Source organism: Lissotriton helveticus, chromosome 3_1 (genome assembly GCF_964261635.1).
Source record: "Lissotriton helveticus chromosome 3_1, aLisHel1.1, whole genome shotgun sequence".
NCBI lineage: Eukaryota > Metazoa > Chordata > Amphibia > Caudata > Salamandridae > Lissotriton > Lissotriton helveticus.
The window spans coordinates 587266258-587290804 of NC_136061.1; the positions used below are offsets into that span (position 1 = coordinate 587266258).

General features: G+C 43.7%; 1 protein-coding gene across 1 annotated transcript in view; it reads left to right on the forward strand.

Annotated features, from left to right (window-relative positions):
* UNC80 (unc-80 subunit of NALCN channel complex) overlaps window positions 1–24547 on the forward strand; it is a 2761828-nt gene that overhangs the window by 247902 nt on the left and 2489379 nt on the right. The window contains exon 4 of the mRNA XM_078680564.1: window positions 2829–3133. Within this exon, the coding sequence (XP_078536690.1) occupies window positions 2829–3133 (305 nt within the window). The remainder of the gene's footprint in view (window positions 1–2828; window positions 3134–24547) is intronic.

The window sequence follows — 24547 nt, forward strand, 5'->3', positions numbered from 1 at the left end:
GATTGTTTTGTCTATGTTGGCATTATCAATAAAGTTTCAATTTTTCTACTTTCAAAATTGAAATTCAGGACCTTTAACACACTATTGGGGCTCTTCGTCTAGTCTGGTGAATAATGTCATGATCAGCAGTTTTATGGTGCTGTTTCCTCTAAATTAAGTATAGTTTCTGGCGTATTTGTTTGAGTTACATTAATGTTTTAGTCATTCTAAAATGGCCGCTGCAGACTAGCGCGGTATGACGTCATCGCGCTTCCAGCGTTTCTGGGTTTGCTTTCTGAACCGCTGTCTGCTACTCGCCGTACTCGGTCTTTTGAGTCGGGCGTTTACGGACTAAGTGATGCTGGTTCCAGAATTAAGTAAGTCTCATTGCCTTTCGGCGGGGTTCATGCTTGAGTTTTGTGCAATGTTGGTTTAGCTATATGCGATGGGACCTTTGGAGCATGTATTTATTTGGACAATTCATGTTTTGTTTCAGGCTAATACACGCTTATGATCAAAATAATTTAGTGAGTTCTTCTCTACACCCTAACACTTTGTGGTGTTGTGATGTGGGTCATGGGTTTTAGTTACTCAGTTGAAATACGGAGCTAATGCGATTCTTTCTGGTTCAATATGCTTCTAGGTGGTGATATGTCATATTGTTAAAGAAGACATGCGAGTACTGTCTCTGACTCTTGTAATGTTTCACGAAGGGTTTAGATTCGTGTTCAGAACATTGACATATGGACGCTTTCTATATGTGTTTTTCTTTGGATTCATTGGATTGATACCATTTAGTGGATAAATCTCCTTTGTGACTTCCTTCGGAGGTATTTTCAGAAGTGAGTGTGTTTCAGTTTTTTAGTTTAGTATTGGTAATGTTGGTTGAAATGTCACACAGACTTTGCACATATGTGTGTGGTGGCATGTTTTTAGGTACATGGAGTTTGGGCTGACATTATGGGTGTGTTTCACCATTGTTGTTGTCTTTATGTGTTGAGAAGACAATACCTCTTGTATATCAGGGATGATAAGTAAATATTCTTTTCATATTAGAGTTAGATGTGCAACAATACTGTCCTGAAGATGGTCCCAAGGATTTTTTAGAGCAACGGGGGACCGAAACGTCGATGCCTAACATCGTTTTGCTTATATGTTGATTATACAGATTATAAATTTGATGAAATGTTGTGTTTAATCTTCACTAAGCATGGTGTTTTGATTATCCATAACCTTAGCAAAAGGTGTTCTGTATGCTACTGTTAACCGATTTAAGAACTTCAGTAGTATGTCCGTTGCCAGGCATCAATTGATATTAAAAAGTTGAGTTGAATAAAACATACCTTTTTGATACATTCTGGTATATGTGCATACATTTCCCTGTATAACCGGATTAATGATCATGAATGTGACATCATTGTAAATTGTAATTCATCTGAAATGTTTTCTCTAGGGACAATGAGGTTCTGTGATTGATTATACCCAGTCCCAAGGGGATTATTGGGTGGCTCTATTGTATTTAGGTCCCTTGAAGTTTGGCATCCGTAAAGTCTTGTTGCACATGCATCCAGTTCAGTCTGGATCATTACCTCATGGAGGCTCAAGTAGTGATGGCCCAACCTGAAACCTCAAACAGAGAACACTGCACATACCTAAGAGTATGTATCACTAGTCATTGATCATCAGTAAGGCCAAGGATAGACTGGTAAACAATGGAGAAGGGATAACTAATGTGTATTCGAGAAGCAGTATTTTAACAGACAAACACCACTGATGAAAGTACATGAAGTATTTCATGGGGAGTTGATGCGTTATTCTCATATGTTCTTGCATCTCATTATTCATTGGTTGTGGCTGAAGCAGCATGCACCACACAATGCCAAATCTCTTCACAGGCCTAATTCATGTCCACATATTTCACACTTGATGCATACATTATGCTGTGGCTGCAGCCCCACATGCTTATAACTCAATGTAAAATGCAGAGCGCGCCTTGATCCAACCCTTTGACTGCAAACAACAACTTCTGTTCCAGTTCCAATTCGTTGTTCCAACCCCAACTTGTAAGTTAGTATCCACAAATACAAGTACTTTGAATGTATTTTCATCCATTTCTGAGTAAAAAAAACAATACGCAGCTGTTGCGCTTGTTGAAATTTGAATTGTAGTCATAATTTGGGCATAGCCTCTAGGTGTCACTCCAGTCACAAATTCCAGGATGATTACCAAGAAGTCACCATTCTATGTATCCCACACCAGCTAGATAACACATAATCTGTAAAACAGAAAAAAGGGCCTTACCAAGACCTTGTGCGATAATACAGGGTCCACATTTTGATCTAGTCTGTCATAAAACCTTGTTATCATTGACTCGAGCTCTTTCTTTTCTTTTGAAATTCCACCCCTTTTTGTCTATGCCCTTCCCAATGGTGCTTCCTATTTGTCTTTATTAAACTGCTACATGTTGTATGCCAGGGTTAAAAAACTATTAATGTATTCCTTATGTGGGAACGTATTGTGTTTCCTCAATGTTACTACTTATTTTGTAATTGCTGTATAGTGTTCTAATACCCTCAGGGCTTGTCGGAAATTAAAACGTTACTAAATAGTTTAAATGTAATCTGATTTTGAAGCTAAAAAAATGAATTCAAAGATAAAGTGGATGCCCATTCCTTTCTGCTTATAGTACATGAAAGTATTTAGTAAATTATATAGAGACATTTATGATAATTTAAAATGTAATATATGTACACACAAGTAGCTGCCCTTATATTTACACTTTCTTATATTTCTTTTGTGATTTGTGTAAATAGAGACACCACAAAATCTGTGCTATATTTTTCATCCAGGACATCAGGACAAGCTTGGAGTTGCAGAAACTAAACTCCTTCATACGCTCCACTGGATGCTGCTGGAGGCCCCCCAGGACTGCGGAAGTGAGAGGTTTGGTGGTGCTAGGGGCTCCAGTTGGGGTGGGAGCAGTAGTGCTTTTATCCATCAAGTTGAAAATCAAGGCTCTCCAGGACAGCGCAGGCAGAGTAACACCAACATCAATGAGGAGGATGAAAATAACCGAAGAAAGTTTTTGCAGAACTCCATGGCCACCGTTGAGCTCTTTGTGTTCCTGTTTGCTCCTCTGGTTCACCGAATTAAGGTAAATGAAAGATATGGCACTTTTTGACAACCTGATGTAAGATTCCATTAACCTTTTACTTAACACTGTGCAGCAGGCAGAGAACATAGACTGTCTTTCAGCTTGATTTGCATTCTATGACAACTATGTAAAAGGGTGCATGTTATCGTTGCCACATTTTGTTTCTGTTTGGTCCTTATTGATCCCTCAACACCTATGTTCTGGCAGATGCCTCTCCTCGATATAAAATGTAAAGTCAGATTTCGTACAAGGCAGTACAGAGTACTTACTACACTGGGTCATTCTTGCTACCTGCTTTTTATCACTGTATTTACAGGATAACCTACTGGCATGAATGGATTGCAAGCAGTTTGATTGGGAGTTACTTTGGATGATGTAATGAGACTCCCCCATCCTGATTGGGCAAAGCATTTCTAGTTACAGCACTTAACTCCATGCGATACAGAGAACTAATGCGGGAAGGTAGACTCAAGTCAGCCAAAAATAGTACACACTAGTGGTACCTGAGCTTCCATCCCATAAATTCCTAATTATAGGGTATGTGGGTCTGAATTTCAGTTTCTATGTATTTGGAAATTGACATGTCGGCTTCTTTGTACTAGTAGTCAAAGTCAACTGCATGAAACTAAGGGGCTTATTTATGAGCCCTTGCGTCACTTTTGTGCCGCCGGTGCGTCACTTTTTGTGACGTACCAGCGGCGTAAAAAACGAGCCTTGTTGCTCCATATTTACAAAGTGAAGCATCTAGGTAGATGTGCCACTTGGTAAACCCCTGCACCACATTATACCTGCGCGAGGTATAATGTATGCGGGGTTGAAGACGTTCTGATGCAAGAAAGGGTCGTAGAACTGATGCAGTGAAATCTATAAGATTTCACTGCGCCACTTCTAGGATACAAATGCTTCAATATCTTACTCCTGCCTCATGGCAGGCATAAGACTGACGCAGGCACATTTCACATGGGACTTGCCCATGTATAATGACCCATTGCTGGAGTTGCGTCACTTTTGTGACACACTCTAGCAATGCGTCATTTTTGCGCCTACAGATACGTCAGAAATACTGATGTACCTGTAACTCCTTGTGACATGATGTGTCATGCTGTAAATATGATGCATCTTTGGTGACTCAAGGAGGGCGCAATGAAAAGTGTTTTCCTGTATCAGTACAATCTAAAGTATTACTGCAACATTCTGGACCTTCTTTATCTGTAACATTTCCTATTCCCATAGACTTTCAAGGTGCTATCTTTTGTTCATGTTCTGACAGCCTTCTATAACAATGGCTGGCTGTGTCTTTTGACTGGCGTAATACTTACTTCCATTTACTCACCACGAGGGAGCATAGAAGAAACTTCTAATTCACTGTAGTAAACCAACACTAACAGTACCAGCCATTTTCTTTTAATCTCAGTGCAGCCTTAAGTAATTTCTACAATCCTATCCCAGTAGCTGCAATCTCAAAAACGGCTTTCCCTTCCCAAAGGATAAGGCGTGTCAGACAGACCGTGAACCACTTGTTAGACAGCAAGACCATATCAGCGTGGTGTTATTAGGGGCGTTAGGGAATACAGGTACCATTCATTGGAATGGTGGTGCTCCTTGATACCAAGTTGCACATACTCCTTCTGTAGCTTCATGTAGCAGATCTTGCAGGTTTTTATTTAGAAAAGATAATCAGGCTATGAAAGACTCCCTTACTCCTAATTTAACTCCTTTCTCAATGTCGGTCAATAATTTCCAGTACTGTCCTATGATGTACAGTTTGGTGAAATATGTAGAGTGAAAAATGAGTAGCAAGGAAACCTATGCATTTCAGAATCCGATTCAGAATACTTTATTCAGCAAATTGCCATCAAAAGGCATTAAACATTGCTGTTTTCTCGCAGCGATGCATCACTTTTCATAAATGGGGGCCTAAATGCATTGGTAGCAGGAATTAATACACATCAGTACCTTATCATGCTCTGGGGTTTGTTCATAGGTCAGTATTATCAAGCCAATGTGTTGCATGTTCATTTTGCCAATATACCTGTTACAAACGTTCTCTTAACAGTCTAACTAAACTATGATCTCAACTTCACATCCATGATCTTATATTAGATACCTTATATTCAGGGTTGTCTAATACCCAGTCAAATATGATTGTGTGACCCAGTGCTTTCACCTCAGCTGAGGTTGCTCATACACCTTGCATAAGGCTTGTTTGTGTGACCTCCGCATGGAAGGGGCAGGGTCTTAGAGTAGGGTACCTCACTCATTGACCAATAGAACTAGTTCTCAGAGTTGAGCTTGGTGGTTCAGAAAGTGTACTACTCTCTTGACTTGACTTCCTAATGACAATATCCAATATCGCCAGTGTGACAGGTGCTTCGCTCTTCTGCATACAAGCAAGGTGATTCAGGAGGGACCTACAACTAGCTTTCTCTGCAAATCCCTTGGAGGAGCCTTCCCTTCCAATACCCCTTGCTCCTCACTTGCCAAGGGAGATGCTTCAGAGCAAATGTAGTACACATTGTAACAGCCTCATCAGATGCTGAGAAGACCAATGAACTTCATAGATTCTCTGCTCTCCTCTGTGCCATTAGTACTCCACTGTGGGGAAAAACCTTCATCTCTCTTCCATCACTAAAGCCAGATTACCATTGATGCATGGATCATCTTGGTAGTTACAAATTGCTGGTCTCTGCTACCGCCTGCCTCCAAGCCACTTCTTCTTTATATCTTCTGCAAGAGGTACAGAGAATTTTTTAGGTCCTACACCTAAAGCCTTGCCCTCCACAAATGGGATTCCATGAAAAGTCCCACAGTTTTCCTTTTAAGATAAAGTGAGGAATATTCCACCCCATCCTGTATCATTGCAACCTAAAGTATTACTGCAACATTCTGGACCTTCTTTATCTGTAACATTTCCTATTCCCATAGACGTTCAAGGTGCTATCTTTTGTTCATGTTCTGACAGCCTACTAAAACAATGGCTTGCTGTATCTTTTGACTGGCGTAATGCTTACTTCCATTTACTCACCACGAGGGAGCATAGAAGGAACTTCTAATTCCCTGTAGTAAATCAACACCAACAGTACTGGCCATTTTCTTTTAATCTCACTGCAGCCTCAAGTCATGTCTACAATCCTATCCCAGTAGCTGCAAACTCAAAAAAGCCTTTCCCTCCTCAAAGGATAAGGCGTGTCAGACAGACGGTGAATAACTTGTTAGACAGCAAGACCATATCAGTGTGGTGTTATTAGGGGCATTTGGGAGTACAGGTACCATTCATAGGAATGGTGGTGCTCCTTGATTCCAAGTTGCACATGCTCTTCTGTAGCTTCATGTAGCAGATCTTGCAGTTTTGTTTTGAGAAAAGATAATCAGGCTATGAAAGACTCTCTTACTCCTAATTTAACTCCTTTCTCAATGTCAGTCAATAATTTTCAGTACTGGCCTATGATGAACAGTTGAGTGAAATATATAGAGTGAAAAATGTGTATCAAGGAAACCTTTGTATTTCAGAATCCAATTCAGAATATGTTATTCAGCAAATTGCCATCAAAGTGCATAAAACATCACTGTACTGTTGTAAAAACCAAGATATAAATTCAAATAAATATAAATATGCATAAAACTTTAAAACCAAACATTTGTCTTTGTAGCAATCTGGGATTTGCTCTGGACTATTACATAAAAAAGCTTAAAAAGGCTTAAAGATGGGCTTCGATTATTATATACTTAAAAATCCATACGGACATATTAGGACATATTTCTCCTCCTAATCCTCTACAGTGCCAGCAAGAATTCAGAGACCGCAAATACTACACACTGACTTGTATCGGTTTTTAAAATTAGCAAAGCCTCTCCGTAGTCCCTGACCATTATGTACCGACATTTTCCCCTAATACTCTGGTAAGTGGGGTAGAAGAGCATAACATGTTCTATTGACTCTTCCTAATTGGTACAGAAAGTATAATGTCTGTCACTTGGCCCAAGTTCTCCTCTCCCCCCCCCCCCACCTCCGTAGAAAATAAAGCAGCAGCATAGTACCATACCTTAATTGCAGCAAGAGCTTCCTGATAGTTACTGGTTCTATGTCATCCAGGATCTCTCCTCTTCAAACCCATCTTTCTTAATTAAAAAGTTAGATGTCAAGGGGGCTAGGCTAGACTGGCTATGCATTATGCTCTGTTGATGCTGCCAATACGCTCTCTTAATTATCTCCTTAGTGGTCAAACTGTCCTCCTCTGGAATATCCTACATTCACTCCAGCCCTGTCCTGTTGAGAGTTGTTTTTATATGCTTAAGCCAGGGTATATTACATACATGCCAACATTTCAGAAGAGCAAAGTGGGAGATTTAAAAAAAAAATCGGGAGAATGGGGCCTTGAATTGGGTTACTGGCATGTATGGGCTTTGGAAGTGTGCTGCTGCAGGATCGGACATTTGAAACGCAAATGCACGTTTTTTTCTTACCTTTCTGAAGTATGGAGCATAATGGCAGGCATGAGAGAGGGTGATGCAAGTGTTCTACACTTGCATGGGACAGGTTTCTGGCAGTGCATGCACCACTCCCACCCCACCCCGTAGCAGCCCGGGCTGAAACAGCTTCCCCTGCACACACAAAGCTGCCCCCCCCCCCAGTACTTCACAGGTCTTCAAACGACCATTCCCTTGTTAATGGCGCTTTGTTGTTTTTTTCACCCCATCGAGAGCCCCTGCATCGCCACTCTTTGCTGCAAGAATTACCACTTTAAACAATACCAAGCCCTGTCAGCTGAAACCCCCAAGGAATCGGGTTTTGGCTTGTAGGAATCGGGAGGCGGGAGACTAGCCTTCAAATCGGTAGTCTCACGCCTGAATCGGGAGGGTTGGCATGTCTGATATTACTTGCTCCTGCTATATGTAGAACCTCGGCTGGGGGCGTGGTTTGGGCGCCCGGCAACATGGCCGCACGATAGTGTAGCTCCGCCGGCCGCCTACACAGATCCTACAATTATCCTGTCCCCTACCCTGCCATCGGGAGTGGAAAGTTAGCTGGCTGCAGCGTGACACCTGTGGGCTGCTTGGTGGGCCCTCCGCTGCAGTTGGGGGCTGACCGGGAGCACTCGATCTTGCAGAGGCGCTGCTGACCGCGCGGAAATGGCGGATGGCATGATCGGAGACTAACGGCTGCGGAGGTGAGGTGGCGCGAATAGCGGCACGCAGAGGTGGTTTCAGAGCTGCGGAGAGACCGACGGTGAGATCGCGCCGCATCGGAGACGCTGTGCTGCCGGGGGGATCTCGGAGCGCGTGTGAAGAGAGCGCGACCCCTGCGAGTGCTGCGGAGGTGAAAGTGAGAGGGGAAACTACGAGAGCGCCCAGCTTCAGAATTCCTGGTAGGCCGCGCTGACATCGCACACTGTTTGACTGCGGGACCCTGTGTGCCTCATGCAATAGAAGTGCATAACAGCCATACTGAGAGGAGCTCCTGTTTATACACTGGCTGCCTCCGACTGCTCAATATCGAAAATACTGAAAGTGACTGTGTGGGCTGAACACTCGGCATGATATGGTGAGCGGTGGGGACGACCGGTAGCTACATACAAATTGGCACTGAGGACAGTGGGTGATCCATTCCTGCACCCCCCCCCCCCACCTCCCTCAGCACTTGGCTACTGCATTCTGGATGGGATCGCTGCACCGTATGAAACACCTCTGCGGTGGACTGTGAACTTGCTAGCTGCGCACGTGCAGAGGTACTCTAGGCACGGACATTACTGTACTTTGTTGTGAGAGCAATTGCTGGACGGGTACTAGAGTGCATAGAAGGGACTACTGATAATCGTGCTGAGCCTGGGGAACGACACATTACAACACAACGTGAGTTTGCACGGATCTCTGAGCGGAGGAGACAATGGGCAAGCCAGAAAAAAACCAACCGCAACTGACTTTCGATCGACGCAAAGGCAAGAAAACTGCGCAGAATGCAACGTCGGATTCTGAGACGGACGCTGCGGTGCAGGGCCCTACAGCACTAGAAAAGTCATTGGCAGCAATCCAGGCGAGTCTCCAAGCTATTGAAGGGAAATGAGGCGCTTAACAGGAGAATGGACCACTCTCGGCAAAACTAGATAAACAGGCGGTGAGACATGGGGAAGCAGAAAATCGCATATCTGAGGCGGAAGATGGTCTGCAGAAGGTCACCGACAAAATGACTGACATGGCCACGGTCCTGGTGCTCATACAGGCCAAGAACGAGGACATCGAACCGCGCTCGAGGCGCAACAATGTGCGCATTTTGGGATTGCCGGAGTCCACCAACGTGGGGCGCCTCGAGGACTATGTGGAAACACTTTTGAGAGAAGTGTGCGGCGCTGAGGCCCTATCGCCTATGTTTGCAGTTGAGCGGGCGCACCGGTCGCTGGCGCCTCGCCCCCCTCCGGGGACCCCGGCGCGCCCGATCATAGCTCGACTGCTGAACTTTCGGGACCGAGACACTATCCTCAGGGCCACGCGTCAGCAGGGTACAGATACTTATCAGGGCAACGTGCTTAATTTAATTTCTACCCGGACTTCACGGCGACAGTGCAGGCGGCGTGCAAGGAGTTCCAAAAATCGCCAAAATCTTCACCAACCCACGTCAAGCAATGGAACACGTTAAATAGCTGCGTCGATACCATACATCGGACATCGACGATTGACATGCCATGTGTACATAGGTGGCATTTGAAATGACTGCAGCAATACGTCTGATTGCCTTGTCCCAGTTATAATCTACGGGGTGCCACTCGGCAGACCTCGGACCTCGTGCTTAGACCTGGAGGTAGGAGTAGGCCGGGGCACGAACCATGGAGTCACCGTTAACGTATTAGCGGGCTGCGTTCATATTTCTCTTTGGGTTATTATCCATTCTGCTTTTCTCTTTGTTGTTGCGCCCCTAGGTCTGATCTGGATGGTCAGAGGTTGGGTCGACTGCTAGCTGATTTGGCACCTAGATGTGCGGGGTGGAGGGACAGATGAACACTAAGGTGGCCCCCTCCCATTTTCTAATGGGAGTGGATTTGCCGCCACGACCCCCATGGGTATTCCCCACCTGAAATGTTACACTGTGTTGTGTTTGTTGGGGGAGGGGTTTTCTAAGGGTTGTACCTTTGAAATGTTGCGGGAACAGAAGTGGGAGGGGGAGAGAAGGTTTTGTTTTGTTGTTCAAAGTCGTACATCCCTGCGACATATCTGTAATAGAACGAAGGATCACAGTAAATGCCTAACTGCATACTTGACACTAACATGTAATGGGGCAGGCCCTGAATTACATTGCCAATGACAGGAGACAAAATTAATTGCATAATTGGAACGATCGCGGTTTAAATACGCCCAAAAAAACTCGGCAGGTATTAGCACAGCTAGATAGACACAAAGTGCAGATCGCCCTATTGCAAGAAACGCACCTTAGCAAGCACTCTGAGGCCACAATTGCACGTAGATGGGCAGCGTTCAGATTAGCTTCTTCATACTCTTCTAATGCCAGAGGTGTACTTATATTGGTTAAAGGAGGGGTTGTATTTTCAGCGGTACGCACTAGTGTGGATACAGAGGGCTGCTGGGCGGTGGTACAGGGCACACTAGGAAAGACACTAGTGACAATTGTAAACATATAGGGCCCAGTGGTGGACGACCCCCTACCTATATCACAGGTGCTTAATGTGCTGCACGACTGGCCGTCAGCGGCGTTACTTTTGGGAGGAGATCTCAACACCCACCTGCAGCCCCAGCTGGATAAATCAAATCCGGAGGGAGTGCGTACGATTAAAGTGGTGAGATGCATACACGACATGATGGTGGAACTAGGGCTGGTAGATGCCTGGCGCTTGCGAAATGGGGATACACGAGAAAGGACACATATTACCCCGGCTTTTAACAGCTGGTCAAGGTTAGACTACTGGTTGTTAAATGAAGATGCTAATACATGGGTGGAGAGGATCCACACACTCCCACGAACCCTATCTGATCACAACCCGGTGCTTCTGGCATTGGATATACCTGCAAGCCCACACAGACCCTTCACATGGCGCTTCCGAGCGGAGGCGCTGACAGATCCCATTTAAGCTGATACCGTCAGGAAAGCTATTATACAATACTTTGAATGAAATGGGGATGTCGGTTGATAGTCAAGCAGTTCTGTGGGACGCTTTTAAAGTGACCATAAGGGGGGTGTGTATCAGCACATCAGCAGGCATACTGCGTGACTTAAGACAGCAGCTGCAGGCCGCGGAACGAAGACTGGGAGAGCTAGAACGTCAGTACAGTCTGACACACTCAAGGGACATATTATCTCAAATACATGAACAAATAGAAGAGTTCAACACCTTAGCAGACACGGAAACAAAATACTTATCAAAGAGACACGTAGCTAGGGCATATGGAGAAGGCGTGCGACCGGGTAGGGTCTTAGCCAATAGGAAACGTGACAGATTGGACAATCCGCCGATAGACCACATTATAGATGCTGCTGGTGAGCTGCATCATTCGCAGCAGGAGATAGTAGAACAATGCCGCTCCTGCTATGCTGGTGTGTATACCTCTGGCGGGGGGGGGGGGGGGTGGAAGAGGGAGCCCTCGATCAATATTTGGCAGATACTGCATATACATGGCTATCCGACGTGCACAGAAAGTATCTAGATTTGCCCATCGCGGAGGAGAACGTCAAGAAGGCAATATTGGCGTTGCCTAATAACAAGGCACCGGGGCCAGATGGCCTTACTGTGGAATTTTATAAAGCCCATGCTGACTTGCTGGCACCGCACCTACTTCAGGTTTTTGCCGAGGCGCACGAGACTGGTGTTTTGCCTCCGTCTCTGCGAGAAGCCCTTATCATCACACTGCTCAAGAAAGGCAAACCACCTGAGAGATGCGATTCATACCGCTCCCTGTCTTTGATTAACTTAGATGCCAAAATACTAGCGAAAATCTTGGCAACTAAATTGCTACCTTTGATGCCCCTCCTCATCCTCCCGGACTAGGCTGGGTTTATCCCGGATCGGTCTACGTCCCTAAACTTGAGAACGATATTTGCAATGTTTCACGTCCTCAATTCAGAGTTAGAAGCAGTCGCTGTGTTACTCGACGCTGCTAAGGCTTTTGATACTATGCGTAGAATGGGGTTTCCTCCGAATTACCTAAGGTGGATCCAGGTCCTCTATTCTGGCGCGTCGGCAAGAGTGAGGGTGGGAGGGTTGACATCAGAGCCCTTCCCCATAGAGCGTGGCACGCGACAGGGCTGTCCCTTGTCCTCCTTGCTCTTTGCCATTGTTACAGAGCCGTTAGCGTACAGAATTAGACAGGGCCACAGGGCGGCGGCGCTGAACTTTAACATGAGACCGGTTGGAATCTCCCTATACGCAGACGATATGGTCCTATATGTTCGCGAGCCGAATACTTTTTTGCCTCAGGTGCTGCATGAGTACGTCCGCTTTGGTCTAGTCTCCGGTCTGCACATTAACTGGGGGAAATCAGTGATTATTCCTCTGACGAGCATCACCGCTTCACCCCAGGTGGAATATCCCTTACAGTGGTCTACAGACCCAGTAAAATACCTTGGGGTGTGGATACACCGGGATCCTGAGGTGGTGACGCAGGAAAACTATGGCCGGGCACATGCCATACTGGTACAACAGATAGATAGGTTGGTCTGATTACCGTTATCCTTGGCAGGCCGTATAGCCATAATTAAAATGGCGGTTTTACCAAAATTTCTATATTTATCCAGCAATGTTCCCACTCCCCTAACTAAACACTTTTTTAGAACTATCCAAACACAGCTGTTGCGGTTAGTTTGGGGAAATAAGCAGCCGAGATTAAGTTAGAGCACATTGACATTGCCCTTTAACAAGGTGGTATTTGGGGCCCCAGACCTCTATGCGTACTATCTGTGTGCACAGGCCCAGTTTGCTTATTTTTGGGTTAAGCCGCATGCATTCGTCCAGCACGTAGCGGTGGAGGGGGGAGATGCACAACCGGTACCATTAAGCGGCCCTAAAAGAGGTGGGCCTAGTCTCCGTGGGAGATCTTTACCCGTCTGGACAATATATCACAAATAATAATTTAGACTTCATACAACATCCCACACCACTATTCTTATATACCTGTTACAGGTTACATAGGGCCCTCCAGGACCACTATGAAGAGTTCCCTGAGGAACCAAAGACATTACAGGCACTACAAATGTTAATACTTGCACCGACAAGGAAAAAGATAATCACTAAACTGTATAAGGCGCTCCAGGATGAAACCCCGTGCAAGACTAACCGTAGTCTGGAGCGTTGGAATGTGGATCTGACCCCTCCGATCACGGAACAACACTTAGAGCACATTTGCAAACTTACAGGGCGATTAACGTCCAATAATAATTTGAGGATTATACACTTAAAGTTCATACACCAGGTGTATTACACACCCAAAAAGCTGCATAGGAAGGGGCTGCGCGACACGGCTTGCTGCAAGCGCTGTGGGAGATACGCCGCCGACTTCATTCACCTAGCATGGCGCTGCGATAAGGTGCTTACATACTGGGAAAAAGTTCTAGCTCTTATAAAAACTATGACAGGGATAGAGGTAACTTGCGCCCCACTGGAATGCCTTTTAGGATTTGTACCACAGATACGCGCAACACTGGGGAGGTTTATTAGAGTAGCGCTGCTGTTAGCAAAAAGAAGGGTGCTGTTCACATGGGAAAGCCGACGAGGCCCCGAGGTAGACTTGTGGCTCAAAGATATGGTGTATTGCCGCGAACAGCTTGAACGTTATGCTGAGTAACTATCTGTCTCATCTAGGCACAAAGACATTTGGGCTCCCCTGCGAGAATATTTTCTTTTATAACAGGAACTGGACTTTGAAAAAAAGCTACATGAAGGACTGACGACATCAAGACAACAATGGAGCTGGAGATGGTTTGCAAGTTCTGTGATGTTCACAGGGAAGGGTATGACTGTGGGTAAAGAACTGTTCAATGAGGGAGGGATGTTACGACTTATTTCTCGTTTTTGTTCTAAATTTGTACTATACTGGTATTCGAATATCCTAGTCTGTGCCATGCTGGACTGAGCTGGCATGGACGTGATGTATATTTTTCTAATGTCTAATAAAACCTTTATAAAAAAATAAAAATTTAGAACCTCGGCTAAGCCTAACTAGTATGCAGGAAGCTCTGGCGTAGCCCAGAGCCTTTTCCAGTACAAGACTGGTCTTACACTAGCCCTGTCTGCAATGCTTCTTTGCCTTAGTTCCAACCTCAAGGGAGAGCAATGGTGTACTAATGGGAAGACCAGTCTATTGGTGCATGAAGCGTCTTTCGACTGCAACCATAGTGGACGCTTCCCTATTGCCCCATAGCTCTTCTCCTTACAAGGCAGTTCCCAGGGCCTGACTATTATAAATTTGAAGTGCCGGGGAGATTGAGTGAAATTGTGAGCCTTTATGTGTCTTCACTATATACCCCCAGATGTTTGCTGTAATTTGAGCCTGCACTGTTACTGGTGAGGCTGTGTGTCTCCTCTTTGTACTTTGGGCGCTTAATACTGTGATTTTTAACTAGCAATTTTTTTTTAATTGGTTAGTGCTTTTACGTGTGGGGACAAGGCTTAACTTATATTCTTTATTTACTTTGTTCATTTTTGTCGGCCCACCCGCCCGGTCCACCGCTGCTTCGCCGTTTGTGTGGAGGGTGGGCACCCTCTACGCCTCTGTTCTTGCGAGCTCACGCACTTCCGGGTGGGCTCTGGGGGGCAGGACTAGCCCTGCAATCTCCAGTACTTAGGAGGATGAGATCGGGCCCGCGCAGCGTGCGCGCCCAAGGCAAGCCGATCTGCGCCCACCCACGCCTGGACGTCGCCAGACGCCAGACATGCTGCCGTTTTCACCAAAGTTAGGCTCACTTACTCCTCGGGTAACCTCCTGGCTATTAGGATTGCTTTGCACCACTGCAACCACTCTTTATGCCTTCTTCCAGAGGGCCCGTTTTGCTGCTTAAACTGTGTGTTTAATTCCCCCAGGGCTTTAACATTGTGACCCTCAATAGAGAGTCTAGAGTGGCTGGTATTGCAGTTGTTTTTAAATCGTTCTTATCTGTACCTTCGTCAAAGAGACCCCGGTTGGTTGTGAGTGCGCATGTTTCGGGCTCTCACTTAACCCCTGCTATACCATGTCAGGGCTATTGATATACCCTCTGCCTGGATCTTCTAAAGAGTTTAGGGTGGTACTTGTGGATACTGTCACTATCTTGGCTATGAGGACTGCCAATTTCAGTGTCATTGGTTATTTGAATTTGCATCTAGATAACTCCCAGGAAGCAGAGATGTGTAATTGTTTTGCTGATCTGGGAGCATATCAGTTGTGGCAACTAGTCCTGGGTCCCACTCACTCTGCGGGCCATTTGCTGACCCAGTGCTTTCTAACCTTTCTCTCCTCTCGGTACCCATGTCTCTCTCTGGGGTTCTGCCTTCTTGAAAGCTACCTCTGAAGCTCGGGTTCAAACGCCCCTGGCATAAGATTAATCTTGACTAATTTCATGACCTCCTTTCTATGAATGCCTTTATTATGCCAACAGATCCAGATGCCATTGATAAAGCACTCTCTGACTGGATTTGCAGTCCTCTTGATATACTTATTCCTGCAAAGTGGTCTAAAAGCCATAATTCTAAATCTTATCCGTGGTACAATGACAAGATCGACAAGAAAAAGGTATCCTGAAGCACACCCTGTTTCTTCCTGTATAATTCATGTGTCCTTGCATTTTATTCCAATTTAGCGTGCAGCACCTGAAATAGTGCGCCGTTCCTACGCACCTGGGCATAATTCATTTGAAAGTGGTGGCTAACGTTTAGTGGGTCACAATCAGGTTACACAGCTGTATACACATTGGTATTTTAAAGTAGTACACCTCAACCAAAGTACTCAGTTGTTATCCGTTTTATTTTCTCCTTCTTTATCAAAATGTTTTCTTTAGTTTTCATCACATCAAAAGATGTAAAACTTGTTGGTTTACTTGTAGCATTTTAATATTCTGTGTATTGCCCATTCAGGCCTATACATGAACTTGGGCCGAATTTTCAAATCCTCCACTCAGTACGATACACATTTTACTCAATGCATTTCGGTTTGAAAAACCTTCATCAGGAGTATCTACAAGTTAGAAATACGTGTTTCTGTCACATTACCTTTACAACCCCCGTGATTTCAAAATGTTGTTTACCTGACTTCCCCTACTTATTTTGTCCCATCCAATTTCTACTAAAAGTGTCCGTCAAACCAAATCTCATTCCCCTAAACACATCATCCTTCTCCACAAAGAACTCCAAATCATGACATGTAACCCTCCATCCAACCCCAATGGTGAACATTACATCCTGATTTTTTTTGTTTAAAACAACATGTCCTCTAATCCACGGACCCCCTGACATTCTGACCTCTTAACCCCTATCAAACTCCAATCACCTCTATCCTGCTTAACTACCCCCGAGAATACTAAACCACTACCCATCTCAGATTCAAACACCATACCCATTCCCCGTGCATACCTGATGTAAAACGTGCAGCACTTTGCCTTCCACAAACGCGCTAGTTGTATCTTATTTGCAACCATGCTAACTCTCCCAAGCTTTAAATGAATATTACTCGCCCCACCTCTACGGTCATTGGTGTAAAACATCACGTGTATTCTCACCAGCTAACCCTCCAAATCTGTGTAATCCGTTTCAGTGTTAACTACATTAACCACAACCCTTTACAAATGAAACCTTAGTTACAATCACCCTCTGTTGTGTAAATGCAAGTGTAATAAACATAAACCTGTGTTTGCATGTCAAATGAACATAATTCGAAATTAACAGTCCTTATGAGTGACTTTTCCGTAATCCGAGCGAGGTGAACTTCCTTTGACATGAAGCGCGCTGTTTGCTTTTCCTTCTCAATTTTTGTCCTTATATTGGGGTGGTGTCAGGTGATGAAACGCAATGTTATGATGACAAGAAAAAGGTATCCTGAAGCACACCCTGTTTCTTCCTTCCTTCTCAAACCGCTGCTGGGGTTTTTTGACCCGCCCAGGCAGATGATTATTCTGACCTCCATCTTGTCAAGACTGGACTATGCCACTGTACTCTATGTAGGGGTTAACAAGACTGAAGTCCTGAGATTCCAGAGAGTCCAAAACGCTGTGGCCAGAACTCTTCTGGGCTCCCTAGAACCTGTTCCACCTCCAGTGCTATTCGGCGGCTACCCTGGCTGCCTTTGGCCAACCGTGTGGAATTCAAGGCCCTCTGTATCGCGTTTAAAATTCTCTCCTCTTCTGGCATTCTGTCGAATTTTCTCTGATCCTATTGCTTTAAAAAAAAGTCCAAAACATTCGCAACCAACTGGTGCGAGCAACACCATTGAAAAAGGTGGCCCCACATAAAGACACTAGGGATTTACTTGGATTACCGCCCGTGGTAGGGCATTTTAGATGTCAGAACTGTGCAGCGTGCTGCCTTACTAAAGATTCCAAAAATGTGGTGATAAATGGGATCACCCATTCACAGAGATCATTTACAAATTGTAATTCGAAAAATTTGATATATTGCATAAAATGTCCTTGCGACAAGTTTTATATAGGTCAAACAACTCAAACAGTTAAAACTCGTGTCCTACAACATAAATCCAGGATTAAGTGTAAAACCATAGGGGCCCCTTTGGTAAGTCACTATCAAATGTATAATCATTCAGAAAGAGACATACATTGGACAGTTCTATGTTGTGTCATGAGTTTGAACAAGGGAGAGACTGAAATCAAACTCAATCATCTAGAGGCTAGGATGATAGAGAAATACCAGACGTCAAAGACAGGCCTAAATAACAGGAATGAGATCTGGGCTCTACTATTATAATGAAGTGTTTTTTCTTACAAATGTATAATCTGTTTTTTGACAAAGTATTAGAATGTACGAGGTGAGGCATTTCACGGGGATATAAGGTACTATATTAATTCAAGAGTTGGATTGCTGTTTTTGATAAGTAAGTTTAGAGTGTCTATATTTGTATTTATTTATTCAGTTTTATTGTGTTGATTAAATGTAGTAATTTTATTTGGCCAAGTTTTTTTCTTTGTTAAGGTTCCCCGGTATACTTGTTGTTAGGGTCGTTAGTCTGTTTTCCCTGTCTATTATAGAACTAGTCCGGGTGAGTTAGAAGTCCGTTTTCCATTACGGCAACCCCTACCTTCATGTTGAGCTTGGTCTCATGTGTCACGCGAACCCGGAAGTATAACGTGGTTAAAAACGAGAGCCGGGTGTGTTTAGTATCGACAAACTGAACCAGAGAGAAGGTTGCCGAGCGTTTTGCCAGAGCACCGTGGAGGAGTCTATATAAGAGATCCTTGCCGTTTTCACTCACGGGAAATTTGTTATCACAGCAAGGTCAGTCATCTGTATAAATACGAGTGATGTATAGCCCGATATATTTTATGAGTTGCTAAGAAGTGATTTCACCAAGGGGCTGGTGTCTGGTTTTGTATTCCCAGATACTCGAGTTGTGTTTTCAGTATTTGAAGAGCAGCCGAGCCCGGCTGGGCAGGCTGCGCTGCTGGTCTGGTGTAGCATTTGGAGCTACATTGACATTTTTTGGAGGTATTTACTAGGTAACATCAATTGAGGGGATGCCTCTAACACTATGTACACACTGAAATTTAGTGGGTTCTAATTTTTCACCTAGTTAATATAATTTGTCCTTTATTTTTTTTAATACGTTTAATTGATTTTTAATTTAAGTGGTTTGTTTGAATGAAGGTATCTTATTTGTTTGAGTAATAACACGTTGCACTCTTTGGGTGTTCTTTACACACAGTTTGCTGCCTCTACACCTCTAGGGATTGGTCTATTGATATATCAGATTGGTTTAATAATGATTTGATGTTGTATATCGTGATATGTGGCTATGTAAATTTGTACAAATGTAATATAAGGTATTCTCGGTATATATTTTTTGTAGATAATATTGTTTTGCTGCCCAAGTCCTGAGGAGGCCTTAAGAAATACAGGCTGAAACGCGTCGACTACATTTCATATTGGCATCACTGAAATATTGAACTGATTAAAAGTTTACTTCTTGTAAAAGCCTAAATTTGAAAAGGAAGTATAAAGGGTGTCTCTTCCAAGGCTTTTTTGTGAAAAAATACTGTGATGACCAAGACTAAGGAATAAGGCTGTATAATTATATGCCATATCTTTCCTTGTTTACAAATAATTGGGCCCTAGAACCTAATACCGGGTACATGAGATAAATTGTCATATTATCTTTATGTATATTTCCGTTTGTAGATATTTTGTGTACATTGTAAGGAATTGTATATATGTTGAAAGAATGACTCAAATGTATACATGGTGTGATAAAATGCAAATGTAAAATAATGCAGAAAAGAAAATGAAAAATCATAAATTTATTTTTCAACAAAAAATTGGTCTACTAAAACAAGTTTCTAAACCAAGATTTACGTTATTTTGAATTATTGATTGGATAGTGTATGGATGAGGCGAGAAAGAGTGATATTTTGAATAATCCATGAAGTAGGTAATTTAAACCTGAGACAGTTAATTAATGGTACCTGTCTTAAAAAAGGTCCTTAGAATTGTTACCATAGGCATCATTTGTGTAAAAGTGTGGCATATTCTCCCTCGCGTCAACTTTGTTCGATGGTACAACACGTGGCGGCTGTGCCTCGGAAAGCTGTGCCAATATTCATCCATGCCATGAATAACTACCTGGCTTTCCGTAAGGCTATCAAACTTCGCCTTTTCCCTCCGCTTTAGTGTTTTTCTTCTGTCAGCATCCTCTATGTTTCTGCTTTTAGCGCTGGGTCGCCTCTTTGCTGGGGCAGCTGTGCGCTTTATACAACAGGCTAACATAACATAACTATTCAATGTGAGTTTGCCATTCAAAATGCTCTGATAGGGTAACACCCAAGCAAACCAAGGTATGTACACGCTCCAAGGGAGCCCCTCTCAGTATGGGGTTAGAGCGGGTAAAGTGACAAGGGTTAAAGACCATATATTTGGTTTTGTCAATAATAATGTTTAAGCTTCTTAACTTACAAAAGAGGTTGAAACTGTCAAGGATTCTCCAAAGCCCCAGAGGAGATTTGGAAAGTAGCAGTGTATCATCTACAAACATCAGGGCATGAACCCTGATGTTTGCAAGACGTGGGGCATTAGAGTTGTAGTGGTCCACAAAGGGAACCAGGTATTTAATAAGCAGCATAAATAGGGTGGGAGCAAGAACACAGCCCTGCCTGACCCCTCAGTTAACTGGGATCTGTAATTTTCCCTGCTGGCCCACATCTTACTTGTACAAAGTAATTGCTTGAAGTTTCTTAATCATATCCAATAAGCGACCTGGGACCCTAAAGTCACCCAAGATCTGCCAGAGGTTGGATTGAGGAATGAGGTCAAACACAGACCATAAGTCTACGAAGACCACATTGAGGTGCCCACCCCCTATTAGAACCGTCTACCAGTACAGCAACTGAAGTCAAAACACCTGGTCAACTGGATCTAAAGCCAGCTTGTAATGGGGTCAATATTTCTTTGGCAATTATCCAGTCTTGCTGTCTGCTCCAAATTACCATGGCAAAGAGCTTTTGGGAACTATCAATAAGGCTTATAGGCCAATCGTTAGAATGGAGATCAATCGTTAGAATGGAGACCACACAAGCCCTTTTAAAATATGGTAACAATCAATACCCCAGCCCAGGTTGGTGTAATGTGCACCCCCTTCATTATGGTACTAAGAATTAAGGAAAAATAGGGGCACCAGATATCAATCCTGTCCAAAAAGAGATCTCTCAAAAAGAGATCGCCCAGTATCTTCTCAAGCCCTGGTGCTTTATTCATTATTACATATAGCTTGTCTAACATCCGCAGGGCTTAAAGCCCACATCACCCGATTGGTCGATCAGCGATAAAGCGGGATCTATCCCCTGTTGGGTCCCATGGTGATTGTTAATGCATGAGTTACTTAGTACCTGTACTGGGGCTTGACTTTGTTCAGCAGCAGAGTACAATTTTGAAAAGTGAGCAACCTAGTCAGACATCGAAATGTGATTTTCAAAAGGACAAAAACCTTCACCCCTGCCGGTAGAGACAATGTTCCAAAAAGAACGATGGTTACCACTACTTTCTGTGGCCAACAAACTCTCCCACTTCCTGAGCTCCCACTCTCTCTTTGCTTGGTGGATGGCATCTTTGACTGCCCTCCATGTTGCTTTATTACTGGCCTGTCCTGTTGTTAAGGACAGATTTGTGCCCACATCTAACACAGAGTGCGAAGCACTATCCTTCTGCTTCGAGTTAACCAAGAAACAATCCTTTATAGGATTATTCATATATCGCCCACCCGGATCCAGGAGTGGCTTTTTAAACTCTATCAGCACCCTCTTAGAAAAAGAGATCTGTAATAACAACCACACTGTTTTAGGTGATCTAAATTTCCATCTGGATATTCTTGATGATAAAGACACCATGGCTATTTTAAAAACCATGAGTGAATTTGGTATTCCACAGCTGCTACATCAGGCCACTCACTCAGCTGGCCAAACGCTAAATGCACTCTTTTCAAATAATTTGTCTATCTCAAATTTAAAATACTTACTGATATCTTGGTCCATCCACTCACCCATTGTCTTTGAATTAAATAACCCCAGTCTTACCCCATACACAAAGAATTATGGCAGTTCCACCACCTATCGTGCATGGAACAGCCTCGATTATAACCTACTTAAGCAACAGCTCACTCACTCCCAGCCTACTCTCTCCCAGACTCTGAGCTAGCTACTCGTGAATACTTGAACTGGTTAGACACTGCCTTTTCACACTAAGTCCCCACCAAAACTACCAAACCAGGAAGGAAACAACCCTCAGCTCCCTGGTTTACAGAAGCCCTTAGACTTGAAAAACAAAGTTGTAGAAGGCAGGAGAGGAAATCGAGGTCTAACTACAAATCTCATGAGAAAGAGGCATACAAACTCTCTGTGTCAAAATATTTTACTCTACAGATTGAATCCTCCAAGCACTCCACTAAAGATTTATATCAAGTGTTAAATAAACTGATCAAACACCTTGAAAATGAAGGAACCAACAGTAGTATATGACACCATTGACCAACACTTTTGCAACAAAGAAGGTCAAATGTATAATCTATTGACAACCACTGACCCCTCAGTGAATAGGAATGTCTCTTTGCACAATCTTGATCATGCCTATATCCTTAATGCTCAAAACGATACCGCTCTAGCCTATTTGACCAAATTTTCACTGAAATCAGGATCTGCCTACGATGCTTGTCCGTCGCCTGTGCTAAAACACCAGAGCCTATAGCAATAAAAAGTATCTTTAATTCTATATCAAGTCAAGTCAAAAAGGCTTAATTTCGATAAAAAGAAATTATCATAAAAGCAACATAAAAACACAATACACATTATTTTAAAAAGAATCAATGAAACACACATAAGATACTTTCCAGATTTGGCTAGCAGTTCATAAAAAGAGTAAATTTTCTAAGAATGAATTAAACAGTTAATTTTAGCCTTTTAAGACGGATGGACCAAGCCCATGATAAAAATTTAGCTAAAACACAAGCATAGGTAGGACGGCTGTCAGACATTAAAATCCTGATTGCGGTCACATGGCTGTTAGTACCTAGCTGCCGACATAAATTTTTGAGCCAACCCCTCCTTGGAATTGCATACTCTGAGCATTCAAACAAGAAATGCGCCATTGTCTCTGGTTTTTTGGAGCACGCAGGGCAGAGCTCTATGGTTTGTGCGTGTGATTTCCAGCTTGAGGTAAGAGAATAGAGGGGAAGGGTTCCTGCTCTAAATTTGAAATATAGAGCCCTATCAAAGGGTTTTTCTATAATGTCAAGATACGCTTCCCGTTTAGGTTGGTCTTTGAATTTCAAGAAGTCCTCACTTAGCCTGCCAATGGTAGAACTGGTATTTCTTTTAGTGGAGATCCAATCCCAGTAAAGTTTCTTCAACGTAAACTTCGGCGGAGAAGATCTATTTATCCACGCTTCATTTAGGCCCAGGTTAGCTAGCAGCAACTTCATGTCTCTTAACCATTTGATTTTATGCCACCCAGGTAATGACATGATTTCTGCGAGGCCTTGGGCATATTTACTGAGTTCCTCCACACGCCACAGCCGCGCCCATAGCAAGAGTGGCCGAAATTTCGCGAGCTCATCAATTTGGCGACATCCTAGGTCCAACATTAGCGGGACCGTAGGAGTTCCCTGTGGTAGAGACATGATCGCTCTACAGAATTTTTTCTCAGATCTTGATAGAGCATCAGAGATGGATGACCCCCAGAGTTCGGCCACATAAAGAGCAGAACTAACACCTTTAGCCGAGTAAATCTCTAGAACAGTAGCTATAGGTCTTATTTTACAGGAGCGTTGTTCTTTCAAAATAGCTCCTGTAATTCTCTTGTGGGTTAAAAGCATTTTGTCCAGATGTGGTGTCCAGTCCATTTTGTGGGAGAGACGTATCCCAAGATAATCAAAGACTTCAACCCTTTCCAGCGGTTCAGCATTCAAGATAGGAGGGCGTACTGGTTTTTTAGGGGGATTCAATACCAAAAATTTTGTCTTACTTGTGTTGATTGTCAGGCCACGATCTGCACAGAAAGATTGAAAATTATTAAGAAGTCTTTGGAGTCCAATTGGGGTCTTAGATATCAAAAGCGTATCGTCCGCGAAGAGGAGGGTTGGTATGCGTTCGCCAGCCAGGGATGGTTCATCTGAAGGTTGTTTTCGAAGATGCTCAACCACCCCATTGATGTAAAGAGAAAAGAGGGTGGGAGCCAGGACACATCCCTGGCGCACACCTCTCTCAACCGGGATACTATCAGTTTTTTCCCCATCTGGTCCCCACCTAATCTGGGCAAAGCTGTTTTCGTGCAGCCTAACAAGCAACACAAGCAAGTAATGAGGTAGCCCCATATCGGCCAGTACAGTCCATAAGGTCTCCCTGGGTACAAGGTCAAAGGCAGTCTTTAAATCGATGAACGCGAGATAAAGACTGCCCTTGCCTACGACCACAACCTTCCAATAGACCATCATGAGCCTAAAGACTTGCTCAATTGTCCCAGTTCCTACTCTAAAGCCCGCCTGGTAGTCTGTAAGGATTTTGTTTTCTTCTACCCAATTTAGGATTCTTAGCAGTAGAACCTTACCAACTACTTTTTGGCTAACATCCAGCAGGCTAATAGGCCTATAATTTGACGGGTCATCCCTAGGGCCTTTTTTAAAAATAGGGACCACCTCCGCCCCTTTCCACGAGGAGGGGACAGGGGCGCCCCTACACATAGCAACAAGTAGGGAATGGATGAGTTTTCCCCACTTTAAGGTGTCAGATCTTAGCAGGTC